This window comes from Podarcis muralis, chromosome 8 (genome assembly GCF_964188315.1).
Source record: "Podarcis muralis chromosome 8, rPodMur119.hap1.1, whole genome shotgun sequence".
Lineage (NCBI taxonomy): Eukaryota > Metazoa > Chordata > Lepidosauria > Squamata > Lacertidae > Podarcis > Podarcis muralis.
The window spans coordinates 48,782,200-48,800,704 of NC_135662.1; the positions used below are offsets into that span (position 1 = coordinate 48,782,200).

The 18,505-nt window shown below is 41.7% G+C and overlaps 1 protein-coding gene across 6 annotated transcripts in view; it reads left to right on the plus strand.

Moving 5' to 3' along the window:
• The window catches only part of ANKRD12 (ankyrin repeat domain 12), a 51,804-nt gene that overhangs the window by 5,379 nt on the left and 27,920 nt on the right, over nt 1–18,505 (plus strand). For 3 of the 6 annotated variants that reach the window (XM_028737343.2, XM_028737342.2, XM_077933159.1), the window contains exons 2-3: nt 14,884–14,978; nt 17,574–17,710. In XM_028737343.2, coding sequence (XP_028593176.2) covers nt 17,624–17,710 — 87 coding nt within the window. In that variant the 5' untranslated portion in view covers nt 14,884–14,978; nt 17,574–17,623. Of the gene's footprint in view, nt 1–14,883; nt 14,979–16,526; nt 16,703–17,573; nt 17,711–18,505 lie in introns of all 6 variants that reach the window. The other 3 variants (XM_077933158.1, XM_077933156.1, XM_028737345.2) reach the window with 2 other exon arrangements.

Genomic DNA, 18,505 nt, shown 5'->3' on the forward strand with positions numbered 1-18,505 from the left:
CTCATCCTGAAGCAAAGTTCTTAATCTGAAACACTATTTCTGGGTTAGCGGAGTCTGTACCCTGAAGCGTATGTAACCTGAAGCGTATGTAACCCGAGGTACCACTGTATATGGGGTAAGGCGCTTTCACAAGTAAACTGGTCTCAAGCTGTTAACAGCTTTAATTACTAATAGTAACACTTTGAACTTGACCAGCAGACAAATCAGCAGACTTCAGACTAGAGCTGTTGTAAGTTGTCAAAGCCTCATTCCCGTCAACAACCTTGCTGCAGCATTCTGAACACTAATTGCAGTTTCCAAATCATGCACAAGGGGAACTTTATGTAGAGTGTGTTACAGTACAGTAATCCAGTCTTGAAGTCACTAGTGCCTGAACTACCATGGTCAAGCTCTCCCTGCTCAGAAATGGATAGCAGCTGGAGTAGGAGAGGACAGTGGGTGAAGAAAGAGCTGTGAGTGGAGGAGGGCCCTTTTCCTATTTGAGAAACTCAGCAAACCTGCTGCACCTGGGTGTGGAGAGTGCAGTTGAATGGGACACAGCTGTGGGCAGCTTGAGGAAGTACAATCCACCTTGGGCCTGCCCTTAAAATGCAAGTCTAGAGATGATGTCTAGACTAGAGTGATGTCCACTGTTTCCAGGATCTTGTCTCACTGTGTGACTTTTGTAGGTGAGCTGAGAGTTTGTTGGACCCTGGGTGAGAACCCAGAGGCTGGGAGGGAGGGTGTGCCAGAAGGAAAATGAATATATTTGTATTAATGTAACTTTTTATATGTAACTGTAATATTTTGTTAAACTTATCTGTATTTCTGTAGTATTTTGTTAAAGTTATCTGTAGTTGCTTCATTTTTTTTGTACACTGTTTAGAGATATTTTTAATATATTAAGCGGCATAGAAACCAATCAGTCAAGTGGTAAAAGGCATTTCTTGCCACTAAGGCTACCTGATCCTTTGTTCACAAAACTGGATTCAGTAGCATCCACAGACTGCATTCCTGCTCCTTCAGGAGGAGCAGAACTCCATCTAGCACAGGCAATTTACCAAATTCTTAGACACAGGAACAACTCATCCATGGTGCTTTCATCTTACTAGGATTCATGTTCAGCTCATTTTTCTTCATCCCACTACTGTGTCCAGGCACTAAAACAAATGGCCTCTCCTGATTCAGATTGTATGGAGAAAGAGAGGCAAGTGTTATCGGTGTACTAATGATACCATGCCCCCCAAATCCTAATGACATTCATCAGGCTGACCTGATGGTAATCTGTCAGGTTGAAGGTTGCATTCAAATATAAGTAAAGAAGCATATCTCTTTCTAAGTCAAAAATTATGTCAACTTGCCAGGGTCTGACAAGTTGACATAGGCACTAGAATTCAGCTTCTGGAGGTAGAGAATTATCCACAAGTAGCATACAGAATGACAGTTACTGTGTCAGTACAGTATAAGTCCCATTTCTTTGTTCATAATATACTGTACTTCAGCTCTACATGTATAATGAGCAAAGGCAGTTATTAAATAAGCAAAATACCATTTCATCCTCTAAAATGAGAAAAATATTTTAAATTATATGTACTTTCTATTTTGGTTTAAATTAACATGTTGCTAAGACTTAAAAACAGAGACAATGAATGGGAAATATTTCAATTTAAAAAACCCAATAGTAAATAAAGAGCAGCATAACGGTACCCCTACCCGTACGGGCCAGTCTTGCCAGACTCTAGGGTTGTGCGCCCATCTCACTCAAGAGGCCGGGGGCCAGCGCTGTCCGGAGACACTTCCGGGTCACGTGGCCAGCGTGACATCGCTGCTCTGGCGAGCCAGAGCCGCACACGGAAACGCCGTTTACCTTCCCGCCAGTAAGGGGTCCCTATTTATCTACTTGCACCCGGGGGTGCTTTCGAACTGCTAGGTTGGCAGGCGCTGGGACCGAGCAACGGGAGCGCACCCCGCTGCGGGGATTCGAACCGCCGACCTTTTGATCGGCAAGCCCTAGGCGCTGAGGCTTTTACCCACAGCGCCACCCGCGTCCCTAAAGAGCAGCATAAAGAGCAGCAATTAAAACTGTTCCAGCACAGGTTAAAATGTAAAGGCACTACAGTGTGAATGCTTTTACAGTCTGGATAACGGTGACAGATGCAGATTATGAAGGTAGTATAAAAATTTGGTACTCAGTTCCAGAGTAAGCTTTATAACGCTATAAAGATTGCCCTAACTTTGGTGGGGTGAGGGAAGAAGTGGCGCAAAACAATTTAATGCACTGGAATGAAAAACATACTGAGAATCAGATGTATGAAGTATTTGGCCTGATTTTGGGATTGGTGGTGGGAACTATGTAACTAAGCTTTTGCAAGTGTTTAATAAACAGCGACCAAAATCAGGTAATTTTGTACTAAACTGTTTTCCCTTGTTTAGTATTCAGAGAGACAACACTTATGTTACCACCCATATTTGCTGCATGAACAATCTGTTGTAAAACATTCTGGCATTTTTCAGTGTGGCAGTATTGATATGCATCTGCCAAAAATATTATTAAATATAACTAAAATCCTAAATTAATAGTATATAGTAACAAGTGTTATAATAAAATCAAGCTTTTTTTATTTCCAAATAATTTAAAATCATGTTTTAAAAACATTTTATAATCTAAAATGCATGAACAAATTTTAAAGCATTTGTTTTAAACCCAAGAAGCATAAGCACAACTATATAATTTTGCGACCATGTTTAGGGTAAAATAAAAATGTCAATCAAATAATGGTTAATAATAATATAATTTATTATTTATACCCCACCCATCTGGCTGGGTTTCGCTAGCCACTCTGGATGGCTCCCAACTGAATAGTTCCCATTTAGGAAGATGAGAATGAATATAAAGAAAATCTGAATGCTGACTTACAATTTTACAAAATCTGCACCTTTCCTCATCAGTGTTTCATACTAATGTGAACTCTCAGGCTATTAGCTGACCAGTTAGCTGCTGTATGTTGTACAGTTCAATCTTTAAGTATGTTAACTTTTAAAAAAGGAGCACTTTGTTTAATAGGGACTACTCCAAAGAAGTATGTGTAAGATTGCAACTCAAAATTCACGTTACTGTTTTCTGACTCAGTTGACCATAAGGACATCAACTGTCTCGGGCCATAAAGTTGGAAGGGGAGGATTTGTTGATAGCATAGCTGCTGGATGCTCCCTGACTGGTCTTGATCTATGACAGGGCCTTTCGTTAGTGGGCTCCCATTTACAGGCTGTTCTTCCCTGATTAGGTGTATCTTTCCCCTTATTATTAATGTTTAGGTGGAATTTAAGGCCATTTCTGTTTACTCAGGCATTTGGTGGTTGACAGATTGTTTCTGGCAACTTTGAAATTATTATGAGGGTATTAGAGTTGTTTTTAACATTTTTGTATTGTTTTATTGGTTGTTTCCCATGCCTCCTTTTTCTCCAATGTGAAACATGACAAGTAAAGCAAGTAATGTTTGCTCTTATGCATAGGACAAGGTACTGTAACAGGAGAGCTTGATTAGGGGAAGGAGCAAAGAAGCACTACTTCATCAAGCTCTGTCAACTGGTGTGGACAGCAAGCAGCAGAATAGTAATGAATATAATGACTTAAAAATGAGAGTGTGCAGGTACTTATGTGCCAATCACACACAGAGAAGAATAAAGCTTGGAAATGCTATTGTTGCTCAAATGCAGTCTGTGGTATGATTGATAACCACTTTGTTTGATTACACTGTTTGTGGCCTTTAATGGACAACCAGAAGCTTGCCATGGTTGCCCATTAGTCCATGTTAGTTAATGCAGTGTGCTATGAGTGAAAAATGTTCAGAAAATAGAATTGGTACAGAATATGGGGACTGAATTATTAATCAGGACTTGTCATGTGGAATGTCATAACAATATTGATAAACCTTCACTTTCAAATTTGTTTCATGTTTCTGGATGCAAATCATTATATTATTTTTGACCCATAAAGCCCTTACCAACATATGCAAGGGTATCTGAAGGAATAAAAGTTGCTCTCTGTTGTATAAATCTGCTCATGCATGGATATGATCATCTGATGTCGTGCTCTGGATGTTCTTTGAAGTTAGGCTGCTTCTCTGTTCATCAGTTGCTGGCAATCCCAGGGACAGTGGAGTATGGTAAATTTTTTCATAGGGGAACAGTTGGGGCCAGAGGTGCCAGTTTGCAAGGTTGATAAAGTGCACATGACATCAAGACATCCAAACATTTCACATGTGAGCATTGCACTTCTCTCTCTAAGCTGGGCAGAAGTCTCTTGCACTTTGGGACGGAGGCCAGGCCTCCGATAGGATGCTGGAGCCCTCCTGTCTCCTTCCCAAAGCCCAAAATTGTGGGAGGGCTCTTGGACCCATTGGAGCATTGTTCCTCCTCCCCTAAGCCAGGCAGAAGCTTCCTGGGCTTTGGGAAGGAGGCACCAGGAGAACATTTAGGGGATTAGCCTAGACCCCCTAGTCCACTGACTGCACACCACTGCCCAGAAGGGGAGGGTTCTCTTGTGCTTGGTACCTGCTTTCAGGTTTCCCACAGGCATCTGATTGACCACTGTGAGAACATGATGCCGGACTAGAGATGGGCCATGGACCTAACCCAGCAAGCTCCTCTTACGTTTGTTATGGAGCCCTGATTAGACATAGATCTATTATCTTCTGGACACCAGTTGAAAATGTTTCTATTACTAAACTTTTAGCAGTATTTAATTTCAGTCTTCTGTTGCTGTTGGTTTTCAATTTAATTTTAGATGTAATTTTTAAAATCTGTTAATTGTTTTATTCTGTTTGTAATGTTTAATTTTGTTTGTAAGTTGCCTTAGAAACTAAGTGGAGAAAGGTGAGAGATCAAATTCTTAACTTTTCACATTGTACTCTTTAGTATATTAAAATTTAAAAGTATAACTAGTATTAGAGATGGAGCTACGAACTGCTGCATCCTAAATTATTTAAATTAGAGCTTTCACCTTGTTTAAGAAATCTTAGCTAATCATCAGGTGTGTTAATCAATTAATACACATAAACTTACATGCAAAAGTTCATTTTCAAGGGAATAGTATAATTTGTTTCTTTTAGATAGCGTGCCTATATATTGCTAAATGCACCAGTTTATAAGAAAAGCTTTTTGAGAGTAAAGGGACTATATTTCTGCTAAAATGGTGGCTGCCATCTGCAGTTTTTATACATATTTAACGTTGATCAAAATGTGTTTCATAGTTAATCAGGCATATCATTTAGTTGATTAGAAAGATCTTTAACTGATTAAAAGTTTCACTGTACATTTGGAAAACTTTCTATCAACTGGTGTTTAAAATACTGGGACTCCACTTCATGGATGTAGCTATGGTGTATAACTTGTAGGACTGACAGGGTACAGATCTCAACTATACATGACAAATGTATCAAATTGATGAGGAACTCTGGTCTCCCATAAATTCCTGAAAGTGGTTATACTACAGGAGTCTTGGGGGTATGCAGTGGGATTCCTCTTTAACCCCTCCCCCTGCAGCTTCCAATCTGCTCCTAAGCGTTCCACACTCCAGTATAACAGATTGTTGGGGAAAGAGGGGAGAAGTCCCATTTTCACAAGTGGAAGCCAGTTGTGCAAATTGAACACCACAATTAAATATTACCCTTAAAGTGGATATGTAATACAAACAGACCCCTCTATGTAAACCTCTTACAAAGGGATTTTCAATAGTGCTTAGTATCTTGCCATTTTATGTGGATTTAAAGAAGAAAATTGAACTGAGTGATCTTAAATCCATTATAAATTTGCAATCAGTTTGCTACAGCATGGTTCTGTCTCATATTCCCCTACTTTGAGGTTGTGGTGAGGGCTAGATCAAACACATTGAGTTCATGTGCAAGGTACCTTCAGTGCTGGAAAAAACCATGATTCCCCACCTAGGAAACTTAAAGATGTGTATAATATAATAAACTACTGTATTTTTCGACCCATAGGATGCACCGCCCTATAGGACGCACCTAGTGTTTTTTTTGGGGGGGGGGGAAATAAAGGGGGAAAAAAATTTTTCCCCCCGGCACGGGGCTGGTGCGGGGGAAGCCCGAGCTTCCCCCGACCCCAGCTCCCAGAACAGCCTGCTATCCACAAGCCTAGGGAGCCGAGCCGGCTTTGGAATGCAGGCAGCTCTGTGCAACCTTTGGGAGCCCGGCGCGGCTTCACGCCGGGCTCCCGAGGGTTGCGCAGAGCAGCGCAGAGCCCGGGAGCGCAGGCAGCTCTGCGCAACCCTCCGGAGTCCGGCGCGGCTTGGCACCGACCCCTCTCGCTCTCCAGGCTTCAGCGAAAGCCTGTATTCGCCCCATAGGACGTACACACATTTCCCCTTCATTTTTGGAGGGGAAAAAGTACGTCCTATAGGGCAAAAAATACGGTAGATACAGCAAAAGGCAATTCTTTCCCAATTTCTGTAAACCAGACTAGATGCAATGGGTATTCATTACCAGTTTCTGGTAACCAGAGGAGAATAGTGTTCTTGTACTTGGATTCTGCTTGCAGACTTCCTAGAGATATCTGGTTAGGCACTGTAAGAACAGGATGTTAGACTAGAAGGGCCATTGGCCTGATCCAGCAGCCTCTTCTTATGTTCTTAATGTGCCTCTTTAGATATTTTAAGGAATGCATTCATTGTTCTGTCATTCTCTTCCCCCTACCCTGGCCTGATAAAATGATCTTGTACTAAGATAATATTTGTGCCTATATCTGTATGAAAGCCCTTGTTGCTAAGTGATGCAAAATTTTGTATCATCATGTAGTCATCATGGGTTGTCTAGTTCTGAGCCCCAGAGCAGTGTCTGGGAAAGAGTGGCCTGCAAGGATTCAGAAGTTGGTCATCCCTGTCTTACACAGGGCAGCAGGAGGAGTAAATTAAAGCACCCATACCGTTGTTTTTCCCCAAGCACCAGAATAGCATTGGAGCACTAAGCCCAAAGTGGCAAGAATGATTGCAATAGCATAGGCAAGGTGCTAGAACCCTACTGCCACAGACGGTGAATTCTTACCATATGTGCTAAATGATTCTGAACATGGTTTTTGGAAAAGTCTGTAAATCAAAAGTTGGAAAATGGGTAGCAGACTTACAGCAATCATACTGCTTTGTGTGTAATCACAATTTTAACAATAGCACCCTTCATTTTTGTCATAATTTCCGCATGAGAAATCCTAAAAAATACTTTATTATTAATCTCATTTTTACACTGCTTTATATTCTTAATTAAAAAATATTGCAGCGGTTTACAACCTATATTAAAACATCAAATAAAACAATTCAGAATAGAACATTACTGAAAAAGTCAAGTATGCATTCAAAGCAACATAATTAACAATCACATGCTAGCAAATTCAGATCACCTACTTTAAATTAATTTGGAGCGCTTGTGCAGCAAACTCACTCCCCCAAAATATTGGACTTTTTATATAAGGAAAATGATGGGATTCAATTGCTGGAATAGCCAGGCCACCCTGGTAATTGTGAATTTTTGTCAAAAGGTGACCAGGTGTGCAGTGTTGACTACATTTTTAAAATAAACACTTATCTATAGACAGGATAAAACATGCCTTTAATCCTTACTAAGTGTAATAAGAACTAAGGAATTCCCAGTTACTGCCTGAACTCTTGATCTCTTCAAAATGTGGGTGTATGCTGTTCAACATTGTCCTGCTCATCAAACATGAATTAGACATCAATAAAATTATCTATGAATGCTTTAATATACTTGTTCTTAGCATCCCAATCAGTATCTCTTACCAGCACATATTAACAGCAATTATAGCAATTTCAGAAGCCTACTGTCAGAGCTGCCCCAGGTCCCAGCTCACAGAGGACCAACGCCAGTCCGTTGTTATATTAAATAGTCTTTATTGAAGTTCAGTTTCTCATTTACAGCCATGGCGCGCAGCTCTACGTCTTAAACCCTAGACCGCCGAAGCTCCGTCTGAGTCTCCTCCCCCCAGACACCAGTTTAAGACCCTAGCCTTGCTCCACCTCTTCCTTTGTTCTTTCCTCCTCTGGGTCCGCCTGTCTGCCGGGGTTTTCCCCTTTCTAGACTCTTCTGATGCTGAGTCCCCCGAGTCTTCCCCCTCCCTCCGGCGGGCTTTAGGACCTGGTTCCCAATCCGGGCTTCCTGCTGTCCCGCGCGCCTGTACATTTGAACTTGGCGCGCGCGCCCAGCCTGCCACCTTCCTTCTGACCGTTATACTGCTCCTGTCGCTGCTCCCCTCTTCGGGGACGCTAGCTGGGCCTGACTCCTCCTCCCTGTTTGCCGGAGTAGACGCTGACTCTGACCTATGGGACTCTTCCCCCCCACTACGCTCTGGTGGGGAAGCTGGCCCTGATTTCCAGCTACTGCTCTGGGAGTCTCCGCTGGCCCCCTGCTTCTGGTGTGTCCCCCCTGGGACCCCCCTTGCCCTGGCCATCGGCGTCCCCTTCTGGGAATCTTCTGATTCACTGGAGAGGCTCATGGAATCTCTCGGGTCACTGTCATTCTGCCCTCCGCTGCCCTCAGATTCCTCCCCCTCGCTCTCCATTTCCTCTCTCCCCTGTGCCTCTGTTCCTGAGCCCCTGACACCTACATTTCAGGCTTTATTTTGTTTCACTTTTCTTGTCCTACACCATCTGATCTGATGTGCTCATCTGAAAATTAATCATTAGAATAACCATTCAATTCTTCCTCAGCTATATGTTCACCATTCTCTGGACTTAATATCCAGTTTCAACACTCTTGGAGTTTGAACATGCTTGTGCATGTGAGCCTATTTGCCAAGCAAGCATGTCTGGGCAGTTCAGATGACTTGGTGCAATTGTACACTTGTAGGTAAAGCATGGCTTTGGGTGTTGGCAGACCATCGAGTATATGGTATATGGGTGTATGATTTCAGGTGGCCCAAAGCTTATTTTGGGGTGCACACTCCCAGTTCCTTGTTCATTTCCATGTACATTGAATATTACTAGCCAAGTGTGGCACCCAAATGAAGCATTGGACCAGATGTGATGCTATAGTATTTCATACAGGATGCTCTTCCTTGGGGTAAGGGTGTATGTTTTGAGGTTGCTGGAAGCTTAGTTTGGGTACATAAACACACAATTTCTTTTTCATATGTGCGTACATTGGGTATAAACACTAAGGGGGCCCTGGGTTAAATTTATATAAGTCATTGTTGCACACAAAACTACATGATTGCTGCAGCACTACCACCTATATTCCATCTCTTGGGTGGCATAGCTGTTTGGGGGGGGGGGTGGCCAGGTTTTTTGCCCCAGGTGAAGCCTCCAGAGGGGTGCCATTGAGGCTCCCAGGCTGTGTGTATGCAAATGCGTGTGCGGGGGGGGGGCGGCAAACTGGGTAAAATAAAGCCTAGTTTCCCCGCTGCGTCATGTATGGTAAGAATTTCAGTCCTGGTTCATGGACTATATAGAAAACTTGGCAAATAACTGCAACTGCAGTTTAATCACTGTCTCCCCTTTTTCCTGTAGATGGCAGCAAGGAATCAGTTTCTTTTGATAGCAGTAACTAAACCTTTCCAACTGTGACCCCTTCAGAATGTCAGTTTCTTTCCTTTAGTATCTCCCGACCCCAATCCCTGGGTCTGGTTGGCCCAGCTGTCCAATCATGTAGTGACCGTTCATCTTCCTCTGTTTTGGTGGAGCCATTTTAGTTACCTATATCTCATCACTTTTCCACTTTTGATGTGCTGGGTTTCCCTATGTGGCGCTTGCATTCAGCTGTAATTCTTGTAAGCAGCATAATGGGCCATTAATTAAATGAGAAATAGTACCCAAAGGTGCTTCAAATCTTCACAGTCTTGTCCAGATGAGGCAGAGCCATGGGTGATACCCACTGGGGCAAATTAAGAATCTCAGGACCCAAGAAGCTAAAATTTGTTTGGAAATACTTATTTTAAATGCATCAGCAGACCACCAGTGAATACATTTTAGCTCATGAAAGTTATTAGAATAGAAAGTCTAGGGCTTGCTGGACCAAGGTAGCTGCTTAATTTGAGAGTTTCTTATTCTAGTAGCTCAAATTACCCAATATGAAGCATAAAAAGTGATAAAACACAGCTAAAAATAGAAGGAAGCTTTGAAAGATGTCTCAAGGTTCTGACTGCTAAAGAAAAATATGGTTTAAAATGCTTCAAAGCGATACCTCTCGGTGAGGCTTCAGGATGCTCAGCAAATCTGCATGTAAGTGAAACTGACATGGCAGAAGGAAGGAAAGTGACAGCTCATGAAGGCGATAGATTTGAAGCCGAGCTACAGCAAGTATTAGATAAGCATACACGATGTATGAAGAGTGCATTGATAGAGGGTCGGAAAGCAGTGATGCAACCCTGGGGAGAAAAGGTAGAATTTATTTCAGCACAAGTGGAGTCAGTGACAGGAAAGACAGACAAAGCACCGAATTTGAGCTTTAAGAAGAAAGAGAAAATAAAAGACATGAAAAAAGCAGAAAGAGATATATACTGTACTTCAAGTTTCAAGACCCTGAAGACTTGAAGGAGGGCATGGAAGAGAATAAAATGACCAAAGTTTAGTCACCTGAAAGAATACACTTGCTTCACACACAGCTGAAAGAGTCAGACATTGACACAGTGCACCAAACACTGACGGCACTTATAATGAGTTATAATGTGATAATATGCTTTACAAGTTATGCTTTGAAACAGTAAGTATAGAACAGAAAAGGGAAAAAAATTAATGACACAGAAGTGATTTTCCTGCAGGACCTGTGTATGAAAACCTAAAAACCCATGTACTACAATTACAAGAAAATATTCAAGTTATTTGTCCACAGCGATGGTGACATATCTTCTGAAACAAGGAAAGCAAATTTGGTGGAATCATATAGACCAGAGTTTCCCAAACTTTTTCCAACCGTGGCCCCCTTTCGATCTTGTTTCCTTCCCTGTGCCCCCCCCCATGAGCATGGGGCAGGGGGTAGCTGCCCCCCATAAGTAAAAATCAATGCAAATAAATACAAATCTGATGTTCTGCCCCCCTAACAAAAGCCTGCCCCCCCAACAAAAATCCTGGCTACGCCCATGCTCTCCCCATCCTACCGGTAGAAAGGTAGCTATTTAAATGTTTTGTTTGTAAGAACATGTTTTATTTATAGTTTTTATGATTTATTAAAAAATACCATTACATAAAATGATAGGAACATAATGAAATATTGTTGAAGCAGATAAACATAGAATCATGGAGCTGGAAGGGACCCCAAGGGTCATCTTTCTAGTGAAACCTCCTGCAATGTAGGAAACTCCGCTAAAGCATCCATGACAGTTGGCCATCCAACCTCTGCTTAGAAACCTTCAAGGAAGGAGAGTTCAGAACCTTGCAAAGGAGAACCTTCTTCCATGTATTTTAAAAATTAAACAACACTTATTTGACCCCAGTTATTGGACACAAGGGGGAACTACAGATGCAGTCCAAAAGGCACACAGGGTGTTCTGTATATATGGGAGAATTTTAAAAAGCAATTGGTCCTCACTGACCTGGGGCAAAAAGATATTGTCATGTGGAGGAGCCCTGGCTGCCTAGATAAAACACTATAGCCCCACACACCCTTGCCTGGGAGTAAGGCCCACTGAACTCAGTGCTGCTTTCTTCTGAGTAGACACTTAAGTTATTTACTAGCTGCAAATCAGCACCTGACGACCCCGCTTGGCTAGGGTGGGTTGCAGGGGTGGATTGCACCCTGCGCCTTGCAGAGTCAGACCCAGGCTGCCACCAGGCCCAGCACTGGCGGCAGCAACAAGCAGCTCCAGCTCTCCCAGCCCTGCCCATTGCCACTCCACCACCACACTTACCTGACTTGGGGGTTCTGGATTGCAGGCTCTACTGGTCAAAACGGGAGCCTCAGTGATCACCCTCTTCCCACCGGAAACAAACCAGGACTGCTCCAAGAAAACACACATGGCAAAAAGGAGCGCTAGGCCCTGGTAGGCTGCCCCCTTATCTTCTTGTGATTGGCCAAGCAGAAAGCCATCCAATTAGGATTTCCCCCCATCACTTCTCACTTCCCTCTGTGGCTCCCTAGCCTTGTACTGTGCCCCCCATTTATGCATTTTTTACCTGTGGCCCCCAGCTGGGAAACACTGATATAGTCCATTGGCATTACTGAACCAATACTCAAAGACTGCTGTTCTTGAATGAACTCAATTTTTAGCAGGTACAGCCACATATATTAGGTGGGCTTGCTTAATTCCTGGGAGGTACCTGGCTGAATAGTAGGAAAATACTGGAGGTCATATATTTTGGTTTGATCTGATATTTGTATTCTGCTTTTCTAACAACAAAGTGACTCACAATAATCTCAATAGCATTAAAACAACAATAAACATTGCAATCACTATAATATCAAAAAGACAAGTAGTATAATTCAATAAATAGCAGAAAGATATACACCATTGCAAAATTAGTAAGAAACCCATAACAATTGTATTTTTGGGTGCCTAGAGGCCTTTGATTATCTAGAGTTACTTTTTATGTTCTGGCTGGTGCCGCAGTTCATACAAGCACTCCAGACTAGTGTTTCTCATGTAAAGTGGTGGGCTAGCATCTCCCCCGCAATGTCTTAGGAACTGGTACCATATTCCCTGAAGCATGCCATCCAACCTAGGCTGTAATGGCGTTGCCATGGACCAGCAGCTGATGACTCAGGGACTGGCCCCAGTCTGTGGACTACCACTTTGAGTAGCAATGCTGTACGCCCTGTACTGGCTCTTTGTTGTGAAGTATGAGTTAATGTTACACGGGTGGCGCTGTGGGTAAAACCTCAGCACCTAGGACTTGCCGATCGCATGGTCGGCGGTTCGAATCCCCGCAGTGGGGTGCGCTCCCGTCGTTTGGTCCCAGCGCCTGCCAACCTAGCAGTTCGAAAGCACCTCCGGGTGCAAGTAGATAAATAGGGACCGCTTACCAGCGGGAAGGTAAACAGCGTTCCGTGTGCTGCACTGGCTCGCCAGATGCAGCTTGTCACGCTGGCCACGTGACCCGGAAGTGTCTGCGGACTGCGCTGGCTCCCGGCCTATAGAGTGAGATGAGCGCACAACCCTAGAGTCTGTCAAGACTGGCCCGTATGGGCAGGGGTACCTTTTTTATGAGTTAATGTGTTCGATTACAGAACATTCAGCATGTATGAGCAGGTGTTGGAAAAGGTGTATTAATTGTCATTGCACTTAAGCAAATCATGCCTGAGTGTTTGATGTGCTAGAATGATGGGGTTATTAATTACTACATTGCATTAAAGAATGCTATGTGAATTATAGGTATATGCTAGAATGTTAAGTGTAAGATAATACAAGTGCTTTTAGAAAAATTGAACCTGAGAAAGTGTTTGTAGATATTTAACTCGAACATAGTTCTCTAGCATGCGTACTTAAAAAAAAAATAGTTGTATCCCAAGCCAAATCTCCCTGTCTCGATAGAATTCTGACTAGAACCACATCACAGACATAAAGTTTTCAGTTATTGCAAAATTGTAATTGGGTTCACAGAATCATTGCAATTATCTGCCTGCTCTCCAGCCTTCACTGTAGGCAGCTTGAAATTATTATTGACTCTCTTCTGCTGAAGTTGCAGTGGTGTGCATCTGTAGAGAGTGAATATAAGAACTCGGGGTTATATCCAGTGATGTTGCTTTGTCCACACAAGGACTTTCATGTGTGCAGCGGACATTCCCCTCCCTCTCCCCACCCGCTAAATCTGTTCTGGGGTTTTGCCAATCCAGTCCTTTCTAAATATTTAGAATACAACCTCCATAAACCCCATCTAATATAGCCAAAAGTCAGAGATGGTAGGAGTTGTCCAAACACTTGGAGGATACCAAGCTGGAGTTGACTGGATTAGTAGATGATACCTGTGGTGACTTGCTAGTCCCTGAGCTCAGTATCAAGCCATAAAATAAGACAATACACATTGTGCTATATGATGACCACTGAACATGTTATTTACATAATTATTTCCCTAAACAAGCTGCTTTTCATAAAGCAATCATAAGTTTATTTTCAATACATGTTTCCTTTAAAGTTAAAATTGAATTATAAAGCACATTATTTTAAGGTTTTTCCTGTTTGTGTCTTGCTGCAGATAAAATAATGGGTTTGTTCTTTCATTGCCATGTGTTGAGTATGTTGGCATCCTGTGCATTAATAATTTGGGCTCATTCTCTATGTACCGTTGATGAGGCAGGTGGGTGCAAGAATGCAGTGAGGATGTTGGTATTGCTGTTATTTCTTGTTTGTACTGCTGTTACTTTGCTTTTTTCTCTTCTGTTGTGAGTTCATAGGATTCCAGCCAAGTTATGCTGATGTAATCCTACTGTAACTGGTATCAAGGACCGCAGCATAATGGAACCAGGCTGCATGATATGCATACTCAGAGATTCTGCGTGGTTTATTGGCTGGTTCACAAATGCATATTCCTCATCTAATTACTGCAGCAAGCAGTGGTGACTATATGTATGAATGAACCATCACAAATCAAAGAGTATGAATAGAAGTTTCATATTATCTCACATCATTGCTCCACAGTTTTTTTCAATGCTGTCTTTTATACATTCATATGCAAGTCATCAGGCATTGAATATGTAACATATGAAAAATGTTAATTGAAAAATAACATGGCACTAACATTATCATTGCTGCTTTCTGAGTAGAACCACACTGAGAGTGTGTGTTAAGCAATATTTTATTTTCAATTACACAGTAATATAGCTAGAAGTATTTAGGAAATAAAGTTAAGATTTATTAAAGCATTTGTTTACCATATTTGTATTTTGAGAAAATGGTTGGCTACAATTCTTAATTATCTTATTTACTTTAGTAATTGTAATAATTTCTATTTAGATCTGCTTTGGATATTTCATACTAGCTACAATAAGCTGACCTCAAGTTTGAATAGTACTGGCAGTCTGGAACTAACAACTGTGATTCCACTTTAGGTAATCTCCTTTTGTTTGTTACCTCACTTGTCACAGCTTGGTTTTTTTGTTGAAAATGGAAATCCATGACTTCTTATTGTGAACCTTTTACTTTCTGAAATTAAAGGAATGTTTGTGCAGATTGAAGCAACATTTCAGGATTTGGAGGTACAATCCATCAGATCAGATACAATTTTTCATTTCTAATCCCACAATTAAGTAAAAGCCTCTTAGAATTTGGTGCCTTTTAAAAAACTAGTGGTAAAAGCTAAGGATGTCTACAGAAGCTTAGTCTCCAAAATTTACATTTTAATTGAAAGTTCTACAGGTGCTAATTTGGGGCTCAAAAATTGTGGGAGCAAACCTTAAAAGGAGAAATGGAAGGTCACTGCTGGAATGCAACTTGGCAGGGAACCCTTTTAGATCAATTTCAGTGTATATGACAGAATACTCTATATATAAAACTGTTGCTTGGATGTATGGTCCTAAACTTTGGTTAAACTGAGGTATATAATGCACAGTCTGTTACTGGAGGTTTGTAAACAAAGGGAAAACCCCAAAGTGGATTTCTTTACCGTTTCATCCCCCCTTCATATTGTTGTATTTTTCTAACAAAACATTTAGTTTTTCACAATTAGTAATATTTTGTCAACAATAATAGTAATGACAAGAGTAAATATGCTATAGAAGATAGGGTTTGGGGAAGATGAGTTTACAACCATGAGGACAAGACAACTTTTCTTGGCCTATATACAGAATTGTTAACCATGCACTGTGTAGTGGCTGTAGCAAGCCCAATATTATCATTTGCTTCATCCAGTAGATTGCAGAAATGCTAGGCTTACTGCATACATAGGCCTTTCTATGTGGTTGTAGTTATCTATGCATTTGGTTCTCCAGAAGCTGTAGCAATCTGGGGATAATGGCTAAGATCCTAACTTACCTCCTTTGAACTGGGCAGAGTTCGTGGAGCAGGCCTTTCCTGCCTCCTCCTTTGTTCTGCAGCTCCCTGAAAATCTACTTCTGGGTTTTCTGGGACCATACAGAATGGATTGGGATATGGTGTGGAGGCTGCAGAATGGAGAGGTGGTCGAAATGCCCCCTCCCAATTTGAATGGAGGAGCCACTTCACATTCAAGCCAATGTGAATAGAAATACTTAATCTTGATGAAAGTATATATGAGTTTTCTAAATTTGTTGTCAGTCACTGATTTTCTTCCTATCAGTGAATACTTCTTCTTCATGACAGTATCTAATCAAATGAACTGGAACATCACAATTCTAAGTGTCCTATGGTATCCTTCTGGAGTGGCTGTCTGAGTTAGGGTTGGGTGGCACCGCTTTGCGGTGGTTCTGGTCCTGCTTGGATGGATGTTTCCAAAGGCTGATGCTTCCAGAGTTCTTCAGCCCTGTGGAGCCCTCAGTGTGGGTTTCCTCAGGCTTTGATTTTATCCCCTATGCTGTTTAACATCTACATGAAATTGCTGACTGGGGTAATCTGGAGTTTTGGAGTACGTTGTCAGCAATATGCTGATGACACACAGCTCTACTTCTCCTTTACATCTGCAGGTGTGGCAGTGGATGTGCTGGACCCTTGTCTTGCCTCGGTAATGGACTGGATGAGAGCCAACAAACTGAAGCTCAATCCAGATAAGACTGAGGCACTGTTAGTGGGCGGTTCTCTAGACCAGATGGATGGGAGGTTGCCTGCTCTTGATGGGGTTACACTCCCTCTGAAGGAGCAGGTACGTAGCTTGGGGGTACTTCTGGATCTTTTGCTGTCGCTTGAGGCTCAGGTGTCCTCAGTGGCATGGAGTGCCTTCCATCAGCTTTGGCTGGTGGCCCAGCTGCACCTTTATCTGGATAGGGATAGCCTAACTACTTTTGTCTATGCTCTGGTAACCTCTAGGTTAGATTACTGCAACACATTATACATAGGACTGCCCCTGAAGACAGTTCAGAAACATCAGCTGGTGCAGAATTCGGCAGCCAAGTTGCTCACCAGCGCAAGATGATTTGAAAATATTACATTGATTCTGTCCTGGCTGCCAATTAGTTTCCGGGCCCAATTCAAAGTACTGGTTTTGACCTTCAAAGCCTTAACAGCTCAATACCTCAAGGACTGCCTCTCCCCATATAAACCAACCCAGACTCTGTGATCATCATGTGAGGCCTTTCTTTGTGTGCCTCCTCCACAAGAGGTCTGGAGGGTGGCAATATGAGAATGGGCCTTTTTTGCATTGTCTCCCCGTTTGTGAAATGCTCTCCACAGGGAGGTTTGCCCAGCACCTTCATTATACACCTTTAGGCACCAGGTCAACCAGGCCTTTGGCTGAGTATCATCATATATTCTTTTTAATGTGTTTGTGGGAGGGGGTGGTTGCTGGTTTGTTTGTTTTGTTCTTGTTTTTATCTTGTATTTTTATGCTGTAAATCGCCCTGAGATCTGTAGATGAACGGCAGTATACAAATTTGATAAATAAATATATTTGTGAAACCCTGAAACTGATGACTCTAGATACACTGAAATGTTACCCAATACTTGTAGATTACTTCAAGTATGCTGTTATTTATTTTTTCTTTCTTTCCCCATCTTTCTTGTCTTTTCCCTGGCAGATGCATAATGAGCACTCTGATGCAAGATAAAGTCAGTGAACAACTATAAAATGCCCAGATTTGGGTCAGCAAAGGCAGTTCAGATTCAAAATTCTGACAGCGATAGCACCATGGTGGAGAAACCAACTGGAAGAAAGGTATAAAAAGAAACTTGATTAAGAAGATTACATTGCAGCTAGGCAAATCTATGAAAGCAAAGAACATGTATGAGTCAGAAGAGATAGCATTATGTGCAACTAAACAAAGTTGTAGGAGGTACTTGCTAAAATAACTCTGACTGTGGTGTAATGAACTAAAACCCACCATAATCTCCTCTTTCACTGTGTGTCCTGAAACTTTTTCATGCATTCTTTCATAGCTGATGACATTACTTACATTTAAGGTGTTTTAAAGTTGATAAAACACAAACTTGAAGTATCCCTCTGATTTTTAAAGAAACATTCACAACATTCATTTTAAAGTATTTGTGAGGTGTTATGTTGTGAACTTTTGATATTTTCTTTTGAGTAGAATTCAGTATGTATCATATTAAGATTATTATGAAAAGACTGTTGCCTACCTAATAGTATTCCAAAATTAATTCCTTCTTTCAATAGGGCTTAAAGTAGGCCTGTTAGCTGATCTGACCATTTTATCTGACTTAATCCAACCTTTTCCAACCTGGTGACATCCAGGTATTGGAGAACTCCAGCTGTGCTCCATTTCATCTAGCATGGTGAATGGTCAGGTATGATGAGAGTTGTAGTCAGTCACTATCTGGAGGGCACCAAGTTTGGAAAGCCTGGTTTAATCATTGGATTTAATCAATAAATTTTATTTTAAGTTTAAATAAATATGTATATTACCAAAATACCAATATGAGATGTGTTAAAAAAGCTGAAGGAAGTGCGGTAACTTAGAATTTTAGAATCTATGGCTCAGCTAATTATAGT